The sequence below is a fragment of the Mauremys reevesii genome, linkage group 8, assembly GCF_016161935.1.
Source record: "Mauremys reevesii isolate NIE-2019 linkage group 8, ASM1616193v1, whole genome shotgun sequence".
Classification (NCBI taxonomy): domain Eukaryota; kingdom Metazoa; phylum Chordata; order Testudines; family Geoemydidae; genus Mauremys; species Mauremys reevesii.
In genome coordinates this window covers 35,656,367-35,684,345 of record NC_052630.1, presented here as the reverse complement: position 1 = coordinate 35,684,345, position 27,979 = coordinate 35,656,367, and the positions used below count along the sequence as shown (strand labels likewise).

Below are 27,979 nucleotides of genomic sequence, written 5' to 3'. Positions count from 1 at the left end.
TTATGGGGGGAGATTCTTTACTTTTTTTCCTCTCTTTTTTTTTTTTTTTTTTTTACTATTTGAATAACTTTGGTTCAAACGTAAAAATCACAAGTTAGCAAATTTCATTTAAATGCCTTTTTTAATAATTTTTCTTCATGTTCACAGAAGTTTCACTGACCATTTTATATGTTTAAGGTCCAGATGCAATGCATATTGTATAAAAGAGAGCACTTATTGTTTACCTTGCATGAATTAAACCTACGTACCTTTTAACTCTACAAACTTCTGCATAACATTTAGACAAAGCTCAGACACACAGCATGCCTAGCCCTCATATATATACACATCTCTAATCACAGGTATATAGGGTGTCAAATATACTATAATAACCTCCATGTAAGGTTTGAAATTTGGTAACAAAATGAGAAGAAAAACTAAAAATATTATTTTACGTGTTCTAAAATATCTCTTTTTTGTGCTAAAGTCAAATGTTAGCTCAACATGAAAAGGACTTTTTTATATAATTCAGCAATATTATAATCTTGACCATTTTTGCAAACACTTTTAATAATAATAGCTTAAACGTGTACAAAAGTTCTTGGTTAATTAGGGAAATAAACACTCAGTTCTTTATATTTTTTTTAATCAAGTAGGAAACACAGTTCATATATAATGTTATTACTTTTTTGTTTTTTTTTTTAATTTTTTTGTTTTGTTTTTAGCAGCTGCTTACTGTTTTATATGGTGGATAAAGTGGAGGAACATCCAGCGATGGGTGGCCAGTCGGAGAAGTTGCTGAGCTGTCAGTTTGTGGAGGTTGGTTGAGTGGGTGGTGCTCCCTTGGAGTTATTAACAGGTACATTTTTTTTTGTTGATTTTTTTGTTGGTTTTACTTTTTTTTTTTTGTATTTATCTCTGGTTCTGTGTCTGGGGTTCTCTTTATTACAGTATAAGTCTCTGTCTGTGTGTGTATGTGTGTGTCTGTGTGTGTGTCTCTGTGCAGCAGGCAGGGAGGCAGCCAGGAGCCAAGTCGGGATCAATCCTCCTCCGGCTCGTCGGCCTGCAGCAGGGCTCCGGGGGGCCCGGCGGCGGCGGCGCTGCTCTCTGTCTCCGCCTGCGGCTCGGGCCCGGAGGCGGCGGCGGCGGCCCGCTTGTCCCGCTGCTTCTCCTGGATCTTCTTCATCTCCTCCGAGTACTTGCAGAAGGTGTGGCCGAACTTGGCCCACACCTTATAGGGGACGGTGATGGAGTTGCGGTAGGTGGGCTTCACCTCGCTCACCCGCATGAACACGCCGTACTTGTTGGAGCCCACGTCGAAGAAGAAGCGCTTGTTGTCCACAGTCAAGGAGGTGCCCTCGGGCAGCTCGGCCGGCTCCTCCTCCACGCCGTAGTCGTCGATGAGCTTGGCCAGGGCGTCGCGGAACTCGATGAGCCCCTGCGCCGGCAGCGCGATGGTCTGGCCCTGCGTGGAGCCCAGGCCGGGCCCCCGGTTGACGGTCTGGCGGATGCGGAGGAAGCGGCCGCGCTGGTTCTCCTTCAGATCCATGTAGTACTTGCGGTTCTCCCGCACCAGAAACTCGCTCTTCAGCGCCCGGCGCGGCTCGTCGGCGGCCTGCGCCAGCTCGGGCGGCTGGCTGGGGCCCAGCTGCGCGTAGTGCTCGATGAAGTCGCCCAGGTAGTCGCGGAACTCCACGGCCACCGACATGGAGAGCGTGAGGCGGCTCTTGTTGCCGCCCGCGCCCACCTCGGCGATCTTGAGGAAGCGGCCCTTGGCGTTCTGCTTCACGTCCAGGTAGAAGCGCTTGTTCTGGATGTCCACCCGCTTGGAGGCCAGCTCCTGGGTCTCGTGCTGCAGGCCGCCCCCCGGCCCCCCGCCGCCGGAGCCCGACCCCGGCGCCCGGCGCGCCCCCGCCGCCGCCGCCCTGCTCGCTGCCACTGTCTCTGTCCGCCATGATGCTGCCCGCCCGGCCGCCCGTCCGCTGCCGCCTCCGCCTGCCGCTTCCCTGCTCCGCCCGCCGCCGCCGCCGCCGCTGCTGCAACCCCCACAGCCACCAGCCGGCCGCTCTCGCGAGATCTGCGGGAGAGAGAGGAGAGAGCGGGTAACACGGCAGAGAGAGGCGTACAGTACGGGGCGCCCTACTGTACAGGCGGCAGCGCCGCGCCGGACGGACAGACAGACAGACCGCCCCCCCCACCTCCGGCGCGCTGCCCCGCCCCCCGCGCGCGCAGGGCTCCGCTGCACCGCCAGCCGGCCCCCCTCCTGGCGCGTGCACACCAGCCCCAGCCTGCTCCCCCGGGGCACGCAGCTCCAGCAGCACGGGCCCCTCCTCCGAGCTCAAAGTCTCCCCCCACCCCGCCCCAAAACACAGCAGGATCGTGGCCAGCTCGGCCCCCGAGCTTTGGCGCAAGTGAAAGAAGGGGCAGGGACTGCAGATCAATCCCCGCAAGCCGCCTCGTCCTCTAGTTTTTAAAAGCTGCCTTTAAAAATAACTCCACATAAATCATTGCAAGCCGCCTCGTCCTCAATCTTTAAAAGCTGCCTTTAAAAATAACGGCAATGCCACTCGTTGGCAGAGCCCTGCTAAATACAATGAACGACCAGGAGGACAGTTACCTGAGCAAACATATCTGAAGGTAACAGGAGAAGCTGGGCTATTCCTGGCATGACGGGGAGAGCACAGTGTCTCAACACAGTATTCAAGCCCTGGCATGACGATCATGGTGAGAAAATGCACCATAGCTGGCCCTGTGGGTCCCCTGGATAACATCATGTACCAAAATAACTGTCCCTGTGTTTTCCGAAGGTACGCTACTCTGGTGATGGAACCAAACGCATTCGCCCAGAGTGGAAAGACCTTGCTAAATTCTCCCTGCAAATTAGATCTGCTGTGACCTTTTGGGATGATCCAGTTTTTCCATTCATTGCAGAACTCCCCCCCCAAAAAACACTAAATACCACATGCTAACCCCCTGCAAAAGCCGACACCCACATACACAACCGCACGGTAGCCCAAATCAGAACGGGGCTGGGGCTGTGGTTTCTATTAACTCATTTCTAACCTTTGTTTGGAGTGGGATAAATACATATTGAGTTGAATTATAAAAAAACGAATGTTCCCGCAGCCCCCCCACCCCCCCGCAGGCTACAGGGATCCAATGAAAGGAACCCGTCTGGGAGCTTCATCTTCTTTCAGATTAGGGACCGAGTTCCTGGGGCAGGTCTGAATAGACATCCCCTTCTGGAAGCGGCAGTTATTCGGGGTTTGAGAGGGAAGTGACTCAGTGTCAGGCCCCGTTCCGCCACAGATGAGAAATCAGAAGGGAGGGTCCCAAAGGAGGGGAGAAAAATCATCGCGTAAATATGCCCGGCATTTCCAGGGAAAGGCAACTCTTGGTCAGGCCGGCTAGGGCTGACTCCGCTCTGAGGAATCAAGAGGCTGGAAACACCCCCAGGAGGCTCAGCTGGGGGGGGGGGCGGCCGGGGAGCGCGCCCCTTGAAGGAGGAAAGAGCGAGCAGGTCACCCCGAAGCTCCCCTGCAAAGCGTCCAGAGGACGCAGCAGGCACATGTTCTGTGCAGGGCGACCTGGGAAGGGGCTTCCTGGACAGCGGGGTTAGACCACCAGGGAGGGGACGGGAAAGCGGATGAAACTATCCCTGGCCTGGGGCGTGAGGGGGCCCGAGCAGGAGGAGGGGATGATTCCCCTGGCTCGGGAACAGAGCTCGGGGAGCTCAGAGATGCAGCCCCTGGGGACACTCATAGTCTCAGTCATGGCCTTAGCCAAGCTCCAGTTGCACTGCCAAGCGCTCGGTGTGCCCAGCAGCCCTGCCCTCCCGCCGCCCTCAGCCGGGCAAGGGAACGGGGTGCCCGGACGTAGGGACTTTACCTGTCCGGCCACAGATGTCACTCCCGACCCACGCGCCCCTCGCACGCACCGGTCTGCCCGGCCAGGCATCGGGGGACCTCCCCGCTGGGATCCGAGGGACCAAACAGCACTGGCTGCAGTGAGGGCGAGCGGGGTCCCCAACAGGGCGCAGAACGGGGGGAACCGGGCCCCCTGGGGGGAACATTTCGTTGTGCCAAGGAACCCAAGGCAGCTGCGTGGAACTGGCGCGGTAGCGGCAAGAGCCGGGCTCACTGCGCCTTCTCCAGAGCCCCATCCCCGCACCACCCCAGAGCCGGATACTGCCCTCGAGCGGGCTAGAGCGGCCGCCCCACGCCGAGGGGGCTGCGCAGGGAAAGCTCCTTGCCCCGCTGCTCTGCCCTTGATCGCCGCTCGCCAGCGCCCGCTGCCCCTGCTCCAGTGGCTCATCCTCCCCCCCCCTCCACCCTCTTCCCCTTGGGTCCAGTCAGTGCCTCATCGCCATGGCCCATCCTCCTCCCGCCCAGAGCCCCTTGGCGGAGCAGGCAGTCTGGCTGCTGCTCCCAAGCCGATCGGGGCTCCCCTTCCCTTGTTGTAGCTCCCAGAGCACCCACCCCCAGAAGGAACAGGCTCTCCTGACCCGCCGTGTTAGCCCGGCTAGCCAAAGCCAAATTCCGAGTCTAGGGGCAATAGGCAACGTACAGAGGGTGGCATTTGTTTTGGCAGTGGCAGGGGTGGCGACTGGGGCTAAGGAGGCAGGCGAAAAAGTCAAACCGTAGTGGCGCTGGCACCTAGGGATGGGGGGGGCGCATTAGTCGATGTGACCCCTGAGCTGTCTGACAGATCCAACCCCCAAAATCCAGCTCCCCGGGACTTGGCGTTCACAAGCCGCCCTGACCCAGACCAAACCCTGCTTTCTAAAACCTCTCCCCAGCTTCTTCCCAAGGCGGCGAGAGGGCTGCGGAAGGAGGGGAAGCTCCAGGGGATGTCTAGAGCCGGTCGGCTTCCCAATGAACGCCCTTGCACGCCCCTTCTAGCGGGACATTCACACGCCCCTCGGTGTCCTCCAATTCCACAGCGACTTCACTTGCTAAGGGAAAGCATCCGAAGAGAAAACCAAGGACCGGGATCGCCTGCCACGTCTCATCATTCTAACCGAGGACTTGACAAAGATTTGCTCTTTAAGGGGTAAAACCGAACCCAAATATTTATGCTCGATAAAGGGGCAATGCACAGTTAATAACGCAGATGTTTCCCTCTGTGGTAAGTGATCTAACCTAGCAAGGAAATCCTTAACAGCCAGCCAGCCAATGCCCTCTTACTGTGTGTGCAGCATCCGCAGCCCACCCCGCTACCTACACGGGGAATTTGAGCTTCTCTTTATTATTATTCCCCTTTTGTTCGTCTGTGAAGGAAATGTACCATTGTTACGTTCCCTCCCCCTCACCTCCAGGTATGGTCAATCCACTGCTACAGAGACAGATTTTAAAAGCAAGGTTTCAATGCTGTCTTCCCCCTTGTACTGTCCTCGAAACACACCGAAGCAGTTTGACACCAGTACTTACGGCTTGTCAGCTGCCGGGGACAGCCTGGAAAAAGGGATACTCGCAGCACCAGGTCAATTTAAAGTGTTTGACTAATTTGAAACGAAAATTTTAGTTTTTAGATCTGTTGGAAAAGCAAGATTGTATCGAACAATTATCTTAAATTATACATCTAAACCAGCTTCTAGAAACCAGATTTTTCATCATGGGTTTTAGACAAGACATTTAAATGCGCCTTCGAATTACAAACTGAAAACATCCATCTGCCTGTCTAAACAACCAGATTTTAAGAAACACAGTTTGAACTTTTGAAAACCATTTTTATTTCCATCTTTTGTGCTTTTAAAAGTAATCTCACCAGGAATATCACAAAGCGATCTAAACCCGCTAAACTAGCTGGAAGTTAGTTCACCAGAATCCAGACTACAGAAACGGAACGGATTAGTTTTAATTCTAAAGTGACATTTTTAAAGTTTGCTGTTTTGCACTTAGGTTTCCGATGGTGACAGTTTATAAAGAATGACCGTTTGAATGACTGCTGATCGAGTTTTTGCAACGAAAAAAAAAAAGGTTTTATTTAAACGTCAGAAAGATACAGCAGGCATTGTTAAAGATTCGAATCGAAAATTATAAAATTTAAGTACAAAATATCCTATTTACACGACTGCTGTGAGAGACAACTAATCAGCAAATCAAATGTAGGGAGTTCAAAAACTAATCTATGTATGTTCCAAACAAATTTTTAGATGTAAGCAATAATTAATAGAGAAGAGAAAGTGAAGTGAAAACGAAAAATAATTGAAAATGTGTCCAAGTAAAATACTAACACCAAATTTTAAATAAAGCTCAATACACGCATTTTCGTTAAAATGTATTAACATGTGTGGGAAAATATTTAATATTTTGTTTTTAATCAATATATTTCGTTTAATAAGCCTGATTAAAATTAACTTGGAAGACAGCTGCTGCTAAGAAGCTGCATGAATGGATCAGGTGAACTCCTTTTAAAGGCTGTTTTCTGAGAAACTGACAAGTTTCACTGAAAGCACAGATCGCAAAACTTTACACTCCAATTCTCTCTGAATGTGAAAGTGATGGAAGTTCTGAAGTCAAAAAGACAATTTAACATAAGTGAATCAAACCAACAGTTGCTACTCTGAAACATCTACAGAATATTCAAGAAAGCTGAAAGCCAGAATGTTTCCATTATCTCTAGTTTCTACCAGTCCCTCTGTGAGGGAATACAGTGACAAAATAATTTCACATCCATCTTATTCAAATTCAGAAGCACTCTAACTTTTAATTTGTATCACTTCAACATGAAACATGCTTTTACTAATAATTAATCTTGTAGCTATCTTACCATTTAGCATTACATTGTTTGTAACATTTAAAAATCGCAAAGAGTAAACTGCGAAAGAATGAGCAAGCTACAATTTAACAATATTTTTATGTAATTTCTTTAATACTAATTAATACATTTTGATAAAAACATACAACACTAGAATACCAGACTGAGAACGGATATATTATAGTAAATTAGATTTAAAAAACGGAGACAAATGGATTCAATTCATGATATCTGCTCTACCCTAGTGTACACTGAATGGGACAGGAGCGAAATCTTTAATAAACTTTAATACAGAACAACTGAACCTCAGAAAATAGTACTTAAGTAATTTGTTTTATTCTTTAAAACAATAACCCACCAAAACAGAGAGACAATAGAGTCAAATCCTGCTTCTTTGCATAACCCTGGTGTACACTGAATGGGGTAGAACCAGAATCTTTCACAAGACAGATATACACCCAGCTATAGTCTCCATGCTCTTCTTCAGATCTTACAGTTGTTTAAAAGGATTTGCTGATCCCTGGTGAACTTTAGAATCATCAGCAACTCTTTTTCATACCCGAAATCAATACATCAATTGCTGTGCACTCTAGAGCGAGCTGAAAATGACCCGGTTTGTAAGAATAAAGAGAAAGCTAAGAAGCCATAAGGAGAAGTAACCACGGTCACCACAGGCTACTATAAAATAAAATACAGGCCCAGTGAACCCACACAAGGCTCTGCAACCTTGGATATTTGAGACTATCAGAACCCCACAAAACCAGGCACTTCCTGGCGGCCTGGGGGAGAGAACCGAGTTCGATATTTAAAATTCTGACAGTGAAGCCCAAGAAGTGGGGAACCAGTTGATTTCTAAAAGCCAAACTCCTGAGACAAAGGAGAATCCCACCTAAAACATGACAACCCCACAACAAACAAAAAAGACCTCACCCAAATCCCAATAAAGCAACATTATAATTTAAGGGGGAAGGAGGAAGAAAATACAGGGCCCGATACTGCTAAAAGGCTTTGCCTTCATATGATCCTGAACCATCCGACTGCCATGCAACTAATCAAAGAAAAATAAATTAATGTCCTTTATTTACATCGCAAGACTTAGATGGGGGGAAGTGGGGGGAAAGCCACAACTGTGTGGGCTTTACATACTTTTGTACCCGCAGACAATCAACATGTCAGGGTGATGGGCTCATCTTATTTTCAGGCCATTTGCCCACTGGCCTTGTTGATGTTCTAGTCTATTATTAATAATCATTATTTTCAATAGGTCTGATTCATTACGTGCCATCTGCGATTCACCCCCCCCCCTTCCCCCGCCGTTGTGTTTGCTTCGCTGTGGGAGGGGGCCGAACAAATCAGCGTTACTCAAAGTCAGACCCGATCGAGAGATTACTACTACCGCGGCCCCGGGCAGCAGTGGACATCCCCGGGCGGTGGGCCGGGAGCCGGCGCAGGCTTACCGGGGCTCGAAGTTCACATGGAGCGGGTCTGGGGGACGCTGGGCTGCGGCGCGCTGGCCCCGGCGGCAGGTGAGCGCACCTGCGCCGCGCGGGAGCTGCCGGGGGCAGGAAGGCGGCTGGCCGCGGCGGAGCAGCAGAGCAGGCCCGGCCAGAGCCCGCCGCTCGCAGCGCACGCACAGCCCCGGCGCTCGGCTCGGCTCTCCCCGCAGACGGCGAGTCGTGGCAGCCCGGCGTCGGCACGTAACCCGGCGCTCCGTACTTGACACCGCTGCCGTCAGTGCGCCTCCCCCCTGCCTAGCCCCCCTCTGCGGCTCGCCGCGCCGCGCCGGGCTGCGCGGCGGCAGCGAGGGTGGTGGCCCAGGGGCCCCGGGGCAGGGGCGGACGGGCCCAGCCTGCCCGTGTTCAGCAGGGCGAAGATCCGCGGGGGGAAGTGCGCCGCTGCGGCCGGCTGCACCACCCCCTCCTTCCCGCAGCGCGGAGAGCTCGGCCCAGGCTCCCCCGGCCCAGGCAGCAGGTACAGCCCGCGCCCCGGCTGCCGCGAGTCCTGGCTTCTGGGGCGAGCATGGGTCGCGGGTTGTTAACGGCAACGGCACCGCCCCAGTTCGCCACCAGGAGGCGACAGGTCCCTCGGTGCACAGCGCTCCTTCCCCCCCGGCCCGCAGAGGGGAGGGCGGGCTAGCGCCTAGGGCTGAGCCCCTCTCAGCCCCAGGAGGTGGCGTTGCACACTCAGATTGTGCCCTGGGCCATGTTGCACACTCAAGAGTGCCCCCCTCTCACCCAGGCTGTGCCCTGGGGTGGTGTAGCACAATTAGGCTGTGCCCACCTGCTGTATCACAGTTCTAATCATTACAAGCACATCTAAACACCACACCACTGCACCCCTACATAACAACGAAGTGCACATGCATTATTATGCTTTACTCACCTCTCTGCTAAGTAGAAATACAAGTACACTCAGTTCCACCTGGTATCTTTACCCCCTGTGCCCTAGTTCAGGGCAAAGAACCATAAATCTCCCATCAAGGCCTAATCCAACTCCCATGGAAGTAAAGGAGTCTCACTGGCTTCACGGGGAATTGGATCAGGCCCTCAAAGTGCCAAGACTATGAAAATAATATGGAGGAGGGATATAGTCATAGAGTTTATGGCTAGAAGGGACCATATGTTAATCTAGACTTCCTATTCATCCATTGTCATTAACTTCCAAATTGGATTTACTCAGTTCATATGTTCACTTTTCTAAATGCCAGCCTTACAAAGCTTGCCCTGGGATCTGAAAATTCAGCTGTGTCATGTCCTATACATCATCCTCAGTAATACAGATTGTGCACTTAGTGCATACCTCTGTTGATAATACAGGAGACAGAAGAGAATCAAGTTTGTTTCTTGTAGCTATTTTTTGACTCCACAATGCCAACCACCAGTATACACTTATTTTTGCCAGTAAAACAACCATGTATGGCTCAACAAATGCACCAGGAACTTTTAATTAATAAGATATCATTGCAATACAATGAGAGAATATACCGTCTCCTCAGTAGTATAAAAAAAGTGGAGGAGGGAGAACAGAACAGGTACTTACCAACCGGAAAACAACAATATAGAGCTGCTAACTAGAAAATGGTTTCTTTAGGGCTGCAGCTGCTTGAGGCTGCCAAATTTAAAGGGCCAGCTGCAGAAAGGCATGCTGGGAAAAACAGCGGGGAAGGCTGCTGTAGGGACTGTTAGCAGTGTTCAGTAAGTTGATGAGAGAAGGTGTTGAGTGTATGTGGAGGTCTGTCACATAGTCATTTTGACTTGTGGCTATACTTTAAGAATGTAGTACTATAGGTTTCTTGTAAAAATGTTATGGCATGTACAACTTCAAGAGAATAATTTACTATGGTAATTTCGACATGCATCCGACGAAGTGAGTATTCACCCACGAAAGCTCATGCTCCAAAACGTCTGTTAGTCTATAAGGTGCCACAAGACTCTTTGCTGCTTTTACAGATCCAGACTAACACGGCTACCCCTCTGATATATGGTAATTTTAGCATTAATGTCAGTGGAGAAAGGGAAAAGTGAGGTGAAGGAAATAGCTGTGTGCTGTAGTATCATAGAGGGTTAAGAAACTGCTCAAATTTAAGATAATCTGAATAGGTGGCAAAGTGGATAGTTGGAGTGCATGTGAATATAGTGAATGGAGAAGAAGGCTGTGCATAGATTTGAGCAGGTGCTGTCTGTTGTGGCTATTGGAGCAGCAGAGAGGTATGAAGTATCAGAGGGGTAGCCGTGTTAGTCTGGTTCTGTAAAAGCAGCAAAGAATCCTGTGGCACCTTATAGACTAACAGACGTTTTGCAGCATGAGCTTTCGTGGGTGAATACCCACTTCTTCGGATGCAGAGAGGTATGGTTATTTGGGATGGTAAGTTGTGAAGCTTCTGTTTGCTAGCACAGTGTGGTAGTGTCTTGGGATCTTATGAAAACCTTTTCTTCTATATTCTGTTTTCAGGTGACTTGTTCATTACAGTATTTACTGGGGAACTTTGTTTTGCATAGATTTTACTTTCCTCTTTCTTCTTCATTGAAGACTCTTGCTTGCAGTTGGGCATTAAAATGGGAGACTAACCAAACCATAAAAGCAAACCAGAGACCAAGTGAGATTTTTTTTTTTTGGCCTAGAATCTGGACAGAACTGAAATGGAGATCTTAATGTTCTGGGCCATTATCTGTAGCCCAAAAAGAAGTCCTACAGGATGATGTTGTCTAGTCCTCCTCTCCATACAGTCAGTGCTGCCTGTAATCCAGTTTCAGGATATAAAATGCTGATTTAGCTGGAATATATCATGGTAATCAATTTGTCTAAAGACACATGGTAGTCTGACATAACTCTGGCTTCTGCAAGCTGACTGTCATGGAGTCTCCTGGGAAATATGTTGTGCTGTGTGAAGAAGCACCTGCAGCCTTTAACATGTGATTTTATCCAATGCAAGCATGTTTCCACTTTACTTATTAGAAAAACAAAGCCAGTCATCAAGATCTCTGGACTCTTCAGATCACTTGTAAACCCATGAACTGCTACCATGTGTCACAGTAACTTCATGGCGTAATAGGAAGGACAGGAGAGAGCCACTTTCTCCTAGTAAGAGAGTGACAGTTCTTTCTTGAGCTATAGCTTGCAAACTGAACATCCTCTGCGTGAGTTTGAATGATTACAGAGATGTCTGATGTGCTCTGGGCTTACAACGCAATTTAAATACTCTGAAGTATTTAAAATCTTTATTTTTAAAAGGCTATCCAGGAAGATCTACTGTCTACTGTCTTGATCCTCAGTCAGCCTCGCCCCCCAGCTTCTTAGGAGGTTTCTAGTAGCTGGGATAGCTAGCCTAGAAGGCCTTTACCTCTTCTCTGACTAGAGCTTGCAGTTACCTCAAGGAGTCTAAACCTGCCTCTTGTGATGGGGGGAAAAAGCTACTTGAGCTGTACTAAGAAATCCCGGCAATTACAGGCTAGTGAGCCTGACTTCATTACTGGGCAAACTGGTTGAAACTATAGTAAAGAACAGAACTGTCAGACACATAGATAAATATAATTTGTTGGGGAAGAGTCAACATGGTTTTTGTAAAAGGAAATCATGCTTCATCAGTCTACTAGAATTCTTTGAGGGGGTCAACAAGCATGTGGCCAAGGGGGATATAGTGTACTTAGATTTTCAGAAAGTTTTTGACAAGGTCCCTCACCAAAGGCTCTTAAGCAAAGTAATTTGTCATGGGATAAGAGGGAAGGTCATCTCATTGATCAGCAACTGGTTAAAATATAGGAAACAAAGGGTAGGAATAATTGATTAGTTTTCAGAATGGAGAGAGGTAAATAGTGGTGTCCCTCAGGGGTCGGCACTAGGACCAATACTATTCAACATATTCATAAACGACTTGGAAAAAAGGGTAAATAGTGAGGTAGCAAAATTTGCAGATGATACAAAACCATGCAGGATAGTTAAGTCCAAAGCAGACTGCGAAGAGCTACAAAGGGATCTCACAAAACTTGGTGACTGGGCAACAAAATGGCAGATGAAATTCAGTGTTGATAAATGCAAAGTAATGCACATTGGAAACATAATCCCAACTACAGTATACGTATAAAACGATGGGGTCTAAATTAGCTGTTAGATATCTTGGAGTCATTTTAGATAGTTCTCTGAAAACATCCACTCAATGTGCAACGGCAGTCAAAAAAGCTAACAATGTTGGGAATCATTAAGAAATGGATAGTTAATGAGACAGAAAATAGCATATTGACTCTATATAAATCCTTGGTACGCCCACATCTTGAATAGTGCATGCAGGTGTGGTCGCCCCATCTCAAAAAAGACATACTGGAATTGGAAAGGGTTCAGAGAAGGGCAATAAAAATTATTAGGGATATGGAACATCTTCTGTATGAGGCAAGTTTAATAAAATTTGGACTTTTCATCTTGGAAAAGAGATGACTAAGGGTGGATATATGATAGAGGTCTATCAAATCATGAGTAGTGTGGAGAAAGTAAGTAAGGAAGTGTTATTTACTCCTCCTCATAACATAAGAACTAGGGGTCACCAAATGAAATTAATAGGCAACAGGTTTAAAACAAATAAAAGGCAGTATTTCTACACACACAACGCACAGTCAACTTGTGGAACTCTTTGCCAGAGGATGTTGTGAAGGCCAAGACTACAAGAGAGTTTAAAAAAGAACTAGATAAATTCATGGAGGATAGGTCCATCAATGGCTATTAGCCAGGATGGGCAGAGATGGTGTCCCTAGCCTCTGTTTGCCAGAAGCTGGGACTGGGTGACAGGAGATAGATCACTTGACGATTACCTGTTCTGGTCATTCCCTCTGGGGCACCTGGCATTGGCCATTGTCAGAAGACAGGATACTGGGATAGATGGACCTTTGGTCTGACCCATTATGGCTGTTCTGTGTAACAAGGAAAAGAAGCTGTTGGCCTTGCTGAGACTCTGACTAAAGCTTCAATAAAACCAATGCCTAGGCAAGCAGTGAAAGTCTTTGGGTAAAAGCATTACATATGATGGAGTGCTGAGTGGCTCACAAGACTGGTAATGGAACACAGGGACACACCTCTAGGTTACTAATCTGGTTCAGATCAGTACAGGTTGGTAGAGGTGAAAGTTAACTGCAGATGTTAGGCCATAGAACTGTTTTGGTTTCAATTCCTTTAATAATGGATAGGTGTCCAAATCATGATGAATGGGACTTAGAGATCAGCTTGCCTTCCCTTGAGGCAGTCAGGACTGAGAGTTATTTGAAGAGCAATGCGGGGGAAACGTATATTTCCACTCAGCCCATTCTATGGATGAAGAGAAGACACTAATGTTCATGTCAAGCCAATACTTCAATTAACTAATTTTCCTTAAAAGTTACAATTAAAAGTAAATATCTGTAATTGAGGATTGGCTACAGAATCTTATAGTTAATTATGGAGCATTTTCTCATTGATGGATTTTAAGGTACTCTTCAGGTAGAAAATCTAGAATATGCAGGAAGTGATAATTACTTAATCAGTGACCAAATACTTCATTGGCTCCTTGAAGTCCATGGTAAAACTCAATGAGAGGTTTGCCATTGACTTCAAAGGGCCAGGATTTCACCCTTACTACATCAATTGAAGGTACAGGTGGAACCCTGGCCTACAGCAAAAACTTGTGTTTGAAGGCTAAAAGCAAGCAAGTTTTAACAGTTTTACTCTAGATTTATCCATCTGGATATGGCTGTTGTGACTACCAATATTTTCCCTTTTCTCAATAATAATATTAATGAAACTTGATGTTTAGTCAGAAACTGTTTATGTTGTGCATAATGGGCCAGTGTTAATGTCCAAGAAATACATATCTTCTCCTTTTCGAGTTTAATTTTGTCCCAAATATGGGTTATTTATTAAAAAGAACCAACAACTTTTCCCTACTATGCAGAGAAATATTTAGAGAAAAGATCTTAAATTTCTATAAACTCTTTTAAACTTGAATGTGTGTGGGTACTGACTGTCTTCAATCCAAATATGATTGCATTGGCTGTGGAGCAGAAGAATCAGAAAATGCAATTGACTAGAAACACTGTAACTGCCTAGTTTAGTTTGATTATCTGAACTGAGTGAAATGTAAAAAGTGCAGTCACTAGTGTGCAAGGCCATGATATAGTATAATAATATATGGTGATATACCTATATTTCATAGAGCTGGAAGGGACCTTGAATCCAGCTCCCTGCCTTCAGTAGTGGGACCAAGTACTGATTTTTTCCCTAGATCCCTCAGTGGCCCCCTCAAGGATTGAACTCACAACCCTGGGTTTAGTAGGCCAATGCTCACACCACTGGGCTAGCCCTCCCCACTGTTATGGTTCTTGATGTGGAACTGCTCCCCTCCTTCCCACCCCATCCCTTATATTTAAATCCTCCTGCAATCTTGCTACCTCCACTCGTTCATAGCTTTGTGTCATCTGAGTTCGAAGACCATGGAGTTAGTTCAGATTTCTCAGTCCATAACTAATATGTTAAATTGTTCCTTCCAATGAGCCCTGTGGGAGTCCAGTTATTCTTCCAAAAGGATTTTCTGCCTTCGGGCCAGCTCTTTGCCTCTTTTTAGCCCTTTCCCATCACTCCTGCAGTGGAAAAAGAGAGTATAACAATGGCTTACATAATGACTGAGTATTTCCCAAGTATTGGGCAATCCTTAGGTGATGTAGAGGCAGGTGGCAGGAGAATGGTTGTGAGGTTGGTTGCAATTTGGCATTCCCTGACTGTCATTAGCAGTCCCTTGAGGCTGTAGGCAGCTGGGTGGAATTTAAAGTATCTCTGAGGATGGTTGAAGGTGCATAGCCCAAAGATTTATGAGTGTGAGGGGGATACAACATTGTGTAAAGCCACCTTGGAAGCCCCCAGTCCTCTGCAAAGCCCAGCTCAAGCAGAGCCAAGGAATGAGACTCCACCTCTTAGCCAGTTGGAAGAAAGGGTTCAATCTGTTTTGTTCTTTAGTACTGCCTACATTTTGGATCATATTCACAAGCTACGTGTGAGTGATTGCACAACAGGCTTTACTTAAATCAAGGTAAATTGCACTATTATACCAGACTGTCTGGTTATCCTGTATTCTGCACAAAAATATTGCATTGAGAGAAGAGTAAGGTTGCAAAGATAAGCACTTCAAAGTCAGGAAAGGACAACATTAAGGTTGCATCACAATATATTCTTTAAGTACCTTGCTCACATAGTATTTGTTCTGTAGGATCCTTAGCTCAGTGCACGGACTGCATGGTGTGCAGTGACTAAAGAAATGGCGTGGCACTTATTTAAGTCACTTATTACAATTGAAATGATGAACGCAAGACAATTTCTACTGGGTTGGTCAACCCAAATTAAAACAGTAGGTCTCTATGGAAACTAAATTATTATTATTATTTTCAGTTTTTTTAACTAAATCAAATTATTTGTGAATGTTTGTTCAGGGAGAGCTCCTGCTTATTCCACTGGACACCAGCCAAGCTGCATACTCAATGAGGCATGGGGCTGCCAAATTTCAGCTTTCTGCCCTCACCCACTTTGGCACCAGAGACGTTAGTCATTTTTGTATATATTTCAGAAATGTATGACTAGTTGAAAACAATGGAAAAGCTTAGGCAACCTGCAGTACAGCACGCTAGTTAGAACTCCTCCTCTAGGAAATCAATCAGGTTTCTTTGACAATATATTTCAAGTGAACCCCTTAGTGGGTGGTTGGTAGATGTTTGTTTATTTCAATGCATAAGGATCCCGAAGGCTCCGGGGGTGCCCTGACTGACATAATATAATTCAGGTTCCATACACCAAGCTAATCTTCCTGCCCAAATGAAAGTCAAACCTTCTCATCCCACCAGGCATCTATCAACTCTTCTCCACTCCAGCCCCCCTCCACAAAACGTACAGGAGGAAAGATGACCCTTGTGTACCTGAGTGTCTAACCAATCCAGGCTTTGGCTGACCCTGGGGGTAGGAAAGCCCTTCCAAGGCCATCTTCAGAATGAAATTGAGGGAGCTTCAGCATGAACCCCTCCATGGATGTGAACTGTGGCTGTATTGCATGAGGAAAGAGGTGATCTCTCATGGTGCCTGTTCCCAAACCTGCTTCAGCCTTTAAGTGGTCTCATGGGCTGCCCCAAGCACAGCATGTTACAGTCGGTGAGAGGTGATGAAAGCATGGGTAAATGTAATGAGGTCCCTTCTGGAATCAGAGCTTGCATTCTTTTTACCAAAGGCAGATGGAGCAAAGTGCTCTTAGCCACAGCACCAGCCTGGGTATCTCAGAGCAGCTTTGGGCCCACTAAGTCTTTTTAATAGCACAAATGGTTGTCCACCCTCTCTCTTGTACCCTGGCTTTTTCTCCCCTCTGCAAGCATAGGTGATGGAGGGGAACATTTACCCCTTGGTCATGAAGGTGTTTCCCCTAGAGACTGTGGAAAGAGTGCATTCCTTCCAGAAACATCTCACCAGGCTGTTGGTCATTGCCTTCTCACAAGGTACCATAGCAATTAAGAAACAGGCATTGCAACACAGAGGAAAGATGATCTAGATATACAACAAGGCTACTCAGCGGAAGGTATTGAATTGTTCTTTTCCATTTTTAAAGCCTCTCACTGTAAAGGTATATTCATGTTTTATATATACAGTTCTACATTTTCAAAAGTAACTACTGATTTTAGCTGCTTCCATTTTTTGGGTGCCCAACGTGGGATACCTTAAAAGGCCCTGGCTTTCAGTGGGCGGGTGCTTACCATATCCTTGGTGTCTCAAGCTGGGTGATCAGTACTCTCCCCCCCACAAATCACTAGTCTCCTTTGAAAATTTAACCCCTGGTTCTTTTCAGAATGTACTGAATTATGGTAAATGGCTTAGTCCAGGGAAGAGGCTTATTAAGTGTGGTCATTTCTGAAAAGATTTTAAAAAATCCCTTTTTATAAAAAGACAGCAACACAGAGTGTCATGCAGCCTTTGCTAGTATTACTGCTTTAGTGCACTTTAATATTTTTATTGCAACCCCCACTGTTTAGAATATATTGTTGAAACTTACTATGAATTTAGGATTTACTTTAAAGGGGGAAGGATAGCTCAGTGGTTTGAGCATTAGCCTGTTAAACCCAGGGTTGTAAGCTCTATCCTTGAAGGGACCATTTAGGGATCAGGGCAAAAATCTGTCTGGGGATTGGCCCTGCTTTGAGCAGGGGGTTGAACTAGATGATCTCCTGAGGTCCCTTCCAGCACTGATATTCTATGATCTGTTAAGCCTAGTCTCTGACCTCCAGAAGTGGCCAGTATCTGATGCTTTATAGGAATATAGAGATTCACTGCTGTGCCCAGTTTTGGTTGTCATGGAGCTGATTATGGATTTCCAAATTTGTGGCTGGCTGTGTGCCAGAGAATGGAGAGTGAGCAACAGTGTCTCCTTGGAAGAGGTTCCATAAGTTCAGGGTTGTCCACTGGGACACTGAATTAAAGCAAAAGGCAACAAATTTAAAGCAGTTAAAAGCTCCCTCCCTTTTTCAAAAGCACAGAATATGTTGTTAGCCTGTGGAACTCACTGCCACTAGATATCATGGAGGCCTTCAGCCAAGTAGGATTAAAAAAAGGATTAGGCTTTTATCTAAACAATGAAATCATCCACTCTTACATTAGACAGAGTACAATGTATATGGATAATCAACCTTCAAAAACCTCCTTCAGAGGAGAAGCCAACCTCCAACAGCATGAGGTTAGGAATAAAAGCACAGAATCTCAGAGGTATTTAGGTGCCTAACTCCCATGAATTTCAATGGGAGTTAAGCACCTAAATACCTTTGAAGACCAAACTGCCCACTACAGTCTAGTTACTGACTAGTGTTGGAGGAGACAGGATGTGGAACAAGAAGATCCACTAATTAGATCTGATATGATGAGTCCCATGTTTCCGAGTAGATGTGCTGTGGCTAATATAGAGCACTACTGTCTCTAGCCCAGGGCTCAGCAAGCTTTCTGAAGTGGTGTGCCGAGTCTTCATTTATTCGTTCTAATTTAAGGTTTCATGTGCCAGTAATACATTTTAATGTTTTAAGAAGGTCTCTTTCTATAAGTCTATAATATATAACTAAACTATTGTTGTATGTAAAGTAAATAAGTTTTTAAAAATGTTTAAGAAGCTTCGTTTAAAATTAAATTAAAATGCAGAGCCCCCTGGACCGGTGGCCAAGACCTGGGCAGTGTGAGTGCCACTGAAAATCAGCTCACGTGCCGCCTTTGGCACACGTGCCATAGGTTGCCTACCCCTGCTCTAGCCATTCAATTCTGAATTGTAGGATGTCAGTTAGAAATGCTGAAAAGGAAACCTCAAATCTGTAAATAATAGGGCTGTCAATTAATCGCAGTTAACTCACATGATTAACTCAAAAAAATTAATCACAATTAAAAAAATTAATCTCAATTGATCACAGTTTTAATCGCACTGTTAAACAATAGAATACCAATCGAAATTTATTAAATAGTTGTGGATGTTTTTCTACATTTTCAAATATACTGATTTTAATTACAACACAGAATACAAAGTGTACAGTGCTAACTTTATATTATCATTTTTTATTACAAATATTTGCACTGTACAAATGATAAAATAAATAGTTTTCAATTTAGCTTGTACAAGTACTGTAGTGCGATATCTATCATAAAAGCGCAACTTACAAATGAAGATTTTGTTTGCTACATAACTGCACTCAAAAACAATGTAAAACTTTTGCACCTACAAGCATAGGTGCCAACTTCCCCTCTGCCCCGTGGGTGCTCGACCCCCCGTCCGCCTCTGGCCCCACCCCTGCACCACCCTTGCCCCGCCCCAATTCCACTCCCTTCCCCCAAGTCCCTGCCCCATCTTTTTACCGCCTCCTCCCCCGAGCGTGCCACATCCCAACTCCTCCCCCTCCCTCCCGGAAAGTCCTAAGCACTGCCAAACAGCTGTTAGGCAGCGGGCAGGAAGCACTGGGATGGGGAGGAGCGGGGACGCTGCGCTTGGGGGAAGGAGGGGTGGGGGTAGCTTGGCTGCCGGTGGGTGCAGAGCACCCGCTAATTTTTCCCCGTGGGTGCTCCAGCCCCGCAGCATCCCCGGAGTCGGCGCCTATGCCTACAAGTCCATTCAGTCCTACTTCTTGTTCAGCCAGTTGCTAACACAAACAAGTTTGTTTACATTTACGGGAGATAATCTGGCCAACTTCTTATTTACGTCACCTGACAGTGACAACAGGCGGTCACATGGCACTTTTGCAGCCCGCATTGCAAGATATTTACCTGCCAGATGTGCTAAAGATTCATGTGTCCCTTCATACTTCAACCACCATTCCAGAGGACATGCTTCTATGCTGATGATGCTCGATAAAAATAATGCATTAATTAAATTTGTTACTGAACTCCTTGGGGGGAGAATTGTATGTCTCCTACTCTGTTTTACCCGCATTCTGCTGTATACTTCATGGTATAGCAGTCTAGGATGATGACCCAGCATATGTTGTTCATTTTAAGAACACTTTCACTGCAGATTTGACAAAACACAAAGAAGGTACCAATGTGAGATTTCTAAAGATAGCTACAGCACTTGAACCAAGGTTTAAAAATCTGAAGTGTCATCCAAAATCTGAGAGGGACGAGGTATGGAGCATGCTTTCAGAAGTCTTAAAAGGGCAACACTCCGATGCAGAAACTATAGAACCCAAACCACCAAAAAAGAAAATTAACCTTCTGCGGGTGGCATCTGACACAGATGATGAAAATTAATATCCATCAGTTCGCACTGCTTTGGATTGTTTGGATGCATGTCCTCTGGAATGGTGGTTGAAGCATGAAGGGACATACGAATCTTTACCACATCTGGCATGTAAATATCTTGAGAACCAGCTACAACAATGCCATGCAAACTCTTGTTCTCACATTCAGGTGACATTGTAAACAAGAAGCAGGCAGCATTATCTCCTGCAAATGTAAACAAACTTGTTTGTCTGAGCGATTGGCTGAACAAGAAGTAGGACTGAGTGGACTTGTAGGCTCTAAAGTTTTACATGGTTTTATATTTGAATGCAGTTTTTTTTTACATAATTCTACACTTGTTAATTCAACTTTCATGATAAAGAGATTACACTACAGTACTTGTATTAGGTAAACTGAAAATACTATTTCTTTTGGTTTTTACAGTGAAAATATTTGTAATAAAAATAAATATAAATGAGCACTGTACACTTTGTATTCTGTGTTGTAATTGAAATCAATATATTTGAAAATGTAGAAAACATCCAAAATATTTTTATAAATGGTATTCTCTTATTGTTAACAGTATGATTAATCACACGATTAATCACAATTTATTTTTTTAATCACTTGACAGCCCTAGTAAATAATGATGGTAGTGGATTACAATTGTACAGATCAATTTCAATCCATGAAAAAGAAAAAGGGTCCACGTGTGACGGGGTAGTTTGTCCCCTCTGGGCAGTACGGCCTACTGGTCAGTTCACCGCAGCCCCTGGCATGGCTCTTTAAGACTTGAAAGGTCTGATTATAGGTACAAGGACCTGGGAGATATTAGGAGAGAGGAAGCAGGCCAGAGAGTAAGTTGGACTTGGGAGGAAACCCAAATACTGCTTCTTTAAGGGCCAGGAGCCTTGCAAAGCTCCCTTGTCTCCCAACCAATGGGGATGAGCTGGGAGAAGGGGCCAGCTAAGTGCTGCCTCTTCCAGCAGTGCGGAGGCCAGCAGGTGCTGCAAGGATTATTTCCACTACTTGCATCCGACGAAGTGGGTATTCACCCACGAAAGCTCATGCTCCAAAATGTCTGTTAGTCTATAAGGTGCCACAGGACTCTTTGCTGCTTTTACAGATCCAGACTAACATGGCTACCCCTCTGATACAATGATTATGAAGGCTCCTGCCCAGTCCTGAGTTAACAGGGAGCAGACACCAGCAGGAGAAGGCTACCAAACCTTCTCAGCCTGAGGATGGAGTGGGGCCAGCTGAAAGAGACAAATGGCAACCCCACTGCAGAAGCTCCTGGTAAGGAGCTGGATGATAATTCCTTGAACTACCCAAGTTTACAGAGGAGAGGCTGGGGCACCTGCTATAATCAGAGACGTAAAGACTGAGACGAAAACCCCGAGGGGGGTGGGAGCAGAGCTTAGAGGGCAGGCTTCAGAGGAGCTCTGAAAGCCAGAAGAACCTTTTCTTTTTATTTGAGATTTTTTGTTATGGATCCTTTTGTGGGAAGTTTTGTAATAAGCCACAAGGAGGTGTCAGGGTTCCCTCCCCACTCTGAACTCTGGGGTACAGATGTGGTGACCCGCATGAAAGAACCCCTGAGTTTATATTCTACCAGCTTAGGTTAAAAATTTCCCCAAGGCACAAATTCCTTTCCTTGTCCTTGGACGGTATTGCTGCCACCACCAAGTGATTTCAACAAAAATTCAGGGATGGGCCACTTGGAATCCCTATTCCCCTAAAATACCCCCCAAGCCCCTTCACTCCCTTTTCTGGGGAGTCTTGAGAATAATATACCAACCAATTGGTTAGCAATGTGAGCACAGATCAAACTTTTTATCTTTAGGACACTAACATCAATCAGGTTCTTAAAAGAAGGACTTTATTATGAAGAAAGAAGTAAAAGGACCACACCAGAAAAATTAGGATGGAAGGTAACTTCACAGGGTAATAAAAAGATTTAAAACACAGAGGACTCAGCTTCACAGTTACAAAATCAGGAATAAAACGACCTTTGTAGCATAAGAAGATTCACAAGCTAAAACAAAAGATAACCTAACACATTTCCTTGCCTCATTTACAATTTCTGTAATTCTTGGATTATTCCAGATATATTTTCAGGAGGAGATGTCCCTACTTGGCTTCTCTCTCCATCCGGAGAGGGAACAAAAACAAAGAGAACACAAACAACCCCCGCCCTGCCAGATTTGAAAGTATCTTCTTTCATTATTGGGCCTTCTGGTCTGGTGCCAACCAGGTTATTTGAGCTTCTTAACCCCTTACAGGTAAAGCGATTCAGTACAGCTGCCCTTATCTCTATGTTTATGACAGGAGGGTATTATTGGGTCAAGTGTGCCTTAAGTCAAGTTATTGGCTTCCTGAGAAGGGAAACTGAGGAAGGGAGCATGGGTAGCACCGCACTAACTCAGCAGGCGGTGCTGCAGGGCAGACATGCCCTACAAAGCCACACTGATTTATTAGTTAATTCTGAATAACAAATGATACTGAATTTAAACACTCCTGTTATGGTTTCTCTGATCACCTTCAGACAGACTCACTGTCTCCTGCACTGAGCCCCAAATCACTAATGTCTTATTTGAACTGTATCTTGCATTCTCAGCCTTTGCCAAGGTAAATTGTATTTGGCTATGGCTATTAGGACTTGTCTTCACTGCTTTGGATGTATATGCTACCTTGTCTACACTGAGTTAATTTGGATTAAGGACTGTTGTGAATTTGATTAACTAATGCAACTATATAAACACAGATATGGTACTGGTACCCAAACCTGTAACTTCAGGGGAAGCTACATACAACTGGGATTGGAGATCTGAGGACTGTGAGAAGAGCAGAAGCAGTACTGTGCACACATCATTAATTTATATGTTGATCAGTCTCCTCTTCCACAATTTCAAGGTAAATGAGAAAAAGTGTCTTGGAGAATTTCACAGGTCAGCAATCAGATATGAGCAAATTAACCTTCTGCAGTCTCTACGGGGTGAAAAGGAATTTTGGCAACACCTTTGTAATGTGATAATCTTTCTCTGCACAGTCAGTGCTTGGTTCAAAATGTCTCATCTTCATTCATAAATTTACACTTAGCTCCTCGCCCCACTTTACAAAGACAGGCCTATTACATGTATAAACCTACCTGGCTGTTTAAGATTTGTTAGGGAAAAATGCAGTCATGAAGGCTGTGTGTGTTTCTCAGCAGACTGTACAGTATTACATATTACATTCCTTTGCAGATGTATTCATTTTGCTGGCAAGGATGGAATAAATATGCCCCAAAGCAGACTGTAGGTGAGATAGAAGCAGGGGCGGCTCTAGCCATTTCGCCACCCCAAGCATGGCGGCATGCCTGCGGGAGGTCCACCAGAGCCGCCTGCTTCCCTCCCGGTGACCGGCAGAGCGCCCCCCGCAGCATGCCGCCCCAAGCACGCGCTTGGCGTGCTGGGGCCTGGAGCCGGCCCTGGATAGAAGACTGGTGGTAGGTAAGAGCCTACAGCCCATGGGATGATGAGAAGTGTTGCTCTTGGGCTGCTGCCCTAAGATGCTAAATGGGGTAGGACCCATCGCTATATGGATGTGCCTTGCCTCCTGGGAGGCTGTCGTAGTGGTTGGAGCAGGAGTGACCTTATGCTTGGTGTCTGCATCCGATTGCTCCAGTCCCACTGACTCTGAGCTGAGGGTGGGTGTGTCATGGGAGAGGACTGCTGCTGGCAGGGGTGAAGTGCTGTGCTGCAAAGCTGCTTCTGGGAGTCTGTAGGCGAGAGGAGCCGGGCCAGATTTTCCTGTTTCTGATGACGGTTGTCTGAAGGCAGGGAAAACAAGGCTTGAGAAGTGGCATTCATGGGGCAGGTAACCCTGAGGAGTGACTTAGTAGTAGCCTCTGGGAGAAGTGGCAGAGGCAGCCCCACCCATAGCTTAGTGGCAGGGAAGGGGCTTTTTCCTAGCTGTTTAAATGTTGCTTTTTTATTTTCTAGCACCTTGGTGGCCTGCTGTTTATGCTCAGGCTGAGTGGAGGACCTTGGAGAGAGAGAGCAATCCCTTCCCAGCAAGGACTCGATCAGAGCAGATGAATTCTGTCCTGGAGAACTGAATATGCAAAGATCCTCAATTTTCCTTCAGACATCTGGCATTGGATTTAGAGAGATCATTGCAGTGCCTTGTGATTCCAAACTCTGGAGAGGACCCAGTCACTATATTTTCCTGCCAGATTAAATCAAGTGCCCCAGACAGGCTTTGAAAGGAATGCTTCCAGGTGTATATGTATGTTTAGAATGGGAATTAAAAGGCAGGGGCACAGGATGATCTGCCAGTCTGGGCAGGGAGGCAGAACAATGCTGGCAGGCTCTGCCATGATGAGAGCGTTCTCTGTCCCTGGGTAGTCCAGCCCCATCATTCAACGGTGAGACTAAAGCCAACATTGTGATTCTCTTTGAACCTCCTTGTACGAGGGAAGCTGAAGAAGTGGGAATGAATAGAAACAAAACCCTTGTGTGAACCATTCACATTTTTCAGATCCTGTTAATAAACCATCTCAGAGTAAATTGCCTGGATTTCCTATAAAATAAAAATGCCTTTGGGGAGCTGAGCAGAGACCCAGAAGAGTAGATTAAACAGCTGAGCTTGCTGAAGGAGGTAGGAGCCGGAGAAGATCAGATAACATTAGCAGTGTATATTATCAGATAACACCAAGAGAGCAGGGAAACATCTACCTGGATGGGACAAGCAGATAGAGGATTTGGGTACTGCCAAAGGACAGCTGATAATTCTAGTGGCAGTCCTACAGGGAGAGCAAGCAGTGACTCCTGACAAGTCCAGGGATATAAAAGAGAGTGCAGCTACCAAATAAAGCTAAGAAGCTCAAAGGAAGAATGGTGCCCCATGGAAAGGTGTCATCCATTGGAGAGGATGCATAACTAGACATGGGAAGCCCCATCGTTCTTTATTTCGGTTGGCCTGCCTGCCCATATTTGCACATCAGCCTTGTTGGCGCAAGCCCTTGCACAGTGCATGCGTTTGCACCCCAGCCCAAGAAGAGGCTCTGTGTGGGTGCAATGAAAGCTAAACTTCAGGGGTAGTCTCTCCCACAGGGCATTGGTAGATCTCAAGCCCCTTGCAGGCCTGCTTACCCCCTTACTTACAAATGAAAAAGGGGGCAGGCTGTGGGTGAAGAATGGGCATGTCTGCAGAAACCTGGATTTAAGTGCATTCCTCACTGTGCAAATGAGGCACTTAGCAACCTCTTAGGCCTTACTAGGCAGGAAAACCTGGGCAGTCTCCCAGCAGTGCTCTCAGGAATGCAGGATCAGGTTCCCATGTGTTGCCTGGCCTGTATCCTCACCTTTTACCTTGAGTTTATACACCCAGCACTCCATGCCAGTGCTGTGCAGAGCAAGTACGGCATGTGGCCCCAGAGAAAACCTTCGGTGATAGTAATATCATTCCCTGATCCCACTTACCCATTGTCAGAGCTAACTCAGCAGCGGCTGAGTGAGATGAATTTCCTCTTGGTGAGGGGGGAGGAGGTAAATGCAACTAATTTTTATTATTTACGCTAAAGATGCATCAGGCAGCAACCAAACCCTGAAATCTGACTGTGCAGTGAGAGAACACTAGGGGGCCACTTACTGGTCAGCAGGAATCTTAGATTGTTTCACTGTTCTCTGGCCCTTTCCTGAGAAACAAAAGAACATTCCCGCGCTGGCGTCTTGGAGTACAGATATGATCTTTGCCGGTGGTTATGGGATCTGTTTCTAAAACCCTGCTCCCATTAATTGTGAAAATAAAGATATCTTTCAAACGTCAGGCAACCAGTGCCTGGTACGTGATACATGCATGATACTCACAGGCCCTTCAGCAATGCAAAAGCAATGTAGCGCCCCACGTTGTTCATGCAGTATCCATTTAGTTCAGGTGCAAGATGAGTCACTTGCCGTTCCTAATGATTGGTGGGAGAAATAAAGTTGATTTTCAAGCTGTGCTACAATGCTTCATGCATACACAGCCACAGATGCCTTTTGAGAGACCAAGCCAAAGCCATGAGGGGTGGGTGGCCTGGAGTTACGCATTTGGCTTCTGATGTCAGAGGGTGTAGTTTCAACCCCCCCTAGTTCTAGCAGTGGATGGGAAAGGTGTGGCACCCATACGTTTTTTGGGGAAAAAATACGACTTGATTCCTCATTTGCAAAAGAAAAGGCAGCCCATAGCTGGGCATGTTTGTCTAGCTGTATCAGTCTTGCTTCAGATTCAGGAGGCAGCAAGTGCAATTGCTGACAAATGTGGGAAAGTAAAGGTGTTCTTGTGACGCATAAAGAAGCGTGCTCATGGTGCTGCGCGAGGTCTGGGAGTGTGACTAATATTGGGTGGGTGCTGATAACATTACAGATGCCAGCAAGAACTTGCGTTGTTGGGGAAAACATGGTGCCTGTCAAAGCATGAGATGTTATCTCATGGCTGATAAACCCAAAGCCATTCATTTGCTGGTGGACCGGTGTGATTTCAGCATTCTCCATGGAACAGTCTGAGCAGTGGTTTGAAAGTTAGGTTACAACGTGTCTTTGGAGCAAATTTCTCATGCTTAGTATGCAAATTCCTTCCCATGAAAGAGAAAGAGTCGCAGACATTTTTGAGATAATGTTTGCATAGTTTACAAAACACTTCCCACTGGAGACATCAAGGGACTTTGTGTTATGGCAGGAACATTACTCTAACTCGACATTTTTGAGATAATTCTCTGTTTATACTCTACTTTGTCCCATTTGGAGATGGTTTCTTTAATTTAGCCAGGTGGAATCATCACACAAGTTTAAAGCTAAGGTGATTCCCCTTCCCCACCCCATCTTTGCAAGGACTTGTCTTGCGTTTGAGTGCTGGCATCATTCATGCACACAGCTGATACCATACTTTTATGGGAACGTGTCACTCATTTATCATTGCTTTTCCCTCTTTCAAGAGGATTTTGTATAATATGCACAAGGAATTATCTCAGAAATTTAAATCCAGGCCTTCCCTCTGTGAGGGCTTCTCTGTAATTTGAACTCAGGACCTCACAAATTTAAGCAAGAATTACGACCCTAGAACAACACAGCTACTTTGTTTGTCTTTGCAAAGGCATCTTGAAAGGGACAAAACCAAGATAATTGAGTGCCTTGTTGATACTTTGGTATGGTTTTCATCTAGGGTGTGAGAGGCTCTGGGTTCAAATCCTAAGTAGGCCTCTGCAGAGGTTAGGAGAATACTATAATTTCACATTTTTGAGAATTCCTTTACAGTTTGCTTTGTAAGGGGGCAAATCAAAGGGAAAGAAATGGCTTGTTCTGCCTGTGTCCTAACTGTCACCCAGGGGCGGCTCTACAAATCATGCTGCCCCAAGCAGCGCGCGCGCCGCGCCCTTCCCCGGTCGTCGGGGCGTCCCCCTCGGCTCGGGCTTGGCTCTGCCGAGCCTGCCCGGCCTGCGGTCCACCCGGAGCCCGAGAGGCGAACGCGCCCGCCTGCCGGGCGGGCGGCGGAGCCGCGGGAGCGGAACCGGGGGCACCTGGCACCGGCGCCATGGGCATGCTGCCACAAGCCCGCCGCCCAACCCGCCCCCGCCCCGCCCCGCCCGCCGCCTGCCCGCGCTGCCCGCCAGGAGCCCCTGCTGTCACCTATGGTGCAGGAAGTCCTGGGTCCAAATCCCCCAAAAGCTATTGCATAGGAGCAACTTGACACACGAGTAGTGCTTTGGGCTCCTCACAGGCATGATGTTATTACCAGTGGCCATTCCTAAATACTGCAGGACCTTTGGATTTCAACACTAATTTTCTTCTTCTGTCACCTTCTCCCTGTCCACCAAGGGGAGGACAAGAAATAACCAGCTTATTTTGCAGCAAGGGAGATCTAGGTTAGATACTAAAAAATTTCTACCTATGTGGATAGTCAAGCACTGGAACAAGTTACCTAGGGAGGTTGTGGAATACCCATCATTGGAAGTTTTTAAGAACAGGTTGGACAAACACCTGTCAGGGAT

General features: G+C 46.3%; 1 protein-coding gene and 2 long non-coding RNA genes across 5 annotated transcripts in view; 1 reads left to right on the top strand and 2 right to left on the bottom strand.

The window, feature by feature from the left end:
* The window catches only part of LOC120369964, a 29,415-nt gene extending 21,097 nt beyond the window's left edge, over positions 1 to 8,318 (bottom strand). Inside the window, exon 1 of the long non-coding RNA XR_005583534.1 lies at positions 8,196 to 8,318. This is a non-coding gene — a long non-coding RNA (uncharacterized LOC120369964). The remainder of the gene's footprint in view (positions 1 to 8,195) is intronic.
* Positions 35 to 9,264, bottom strand: PURA (purine rich element binding protein A). Its single transcript, XM_039483838.1, is given in 3 exon segments — positions 35 to 1,880; positions 1,882 to 2,056; positions 9,121 to 9,264. Coding segments are annotated over 2 exon segments (915 nt in total). The 5' UTR covers positions 1,935 to 2,056; positions 9,121 to 9,264; the 3' UTR covers positions 35 to 1,018.
* Positions 8,465 to 23,399, top strand: LOC120369963. 3 transcript variants are annotated; one of them, XR_005583532.1, is made up of 7 exons: positions 8,465 to 8,709; positions 16,607 to 16,804; positions 21,092 to 21,264; positions 21,812 to 21,899; positions 22,075 to 22,250; positions 22,733 to 22,881; positions 23,214 to 23,399. It is a non-coding gene; the product is annotated as an uncharacterized LOC120369963 (long non-coding RNA). The 3 variants fall into 3 exon arrangements; XR_005583531.1 differs by lacking the exon at positions 21,812 to 21,899; XR_005583533.1 differs by lacking the exons at positions 21,092 to 21,264; positions 21,812 to 21,899 and having other exon boundaries at positions 8,466 to 8,709.
* Positions 23,400 to 27,979: the final 4,580 nt, after the last annotated feature.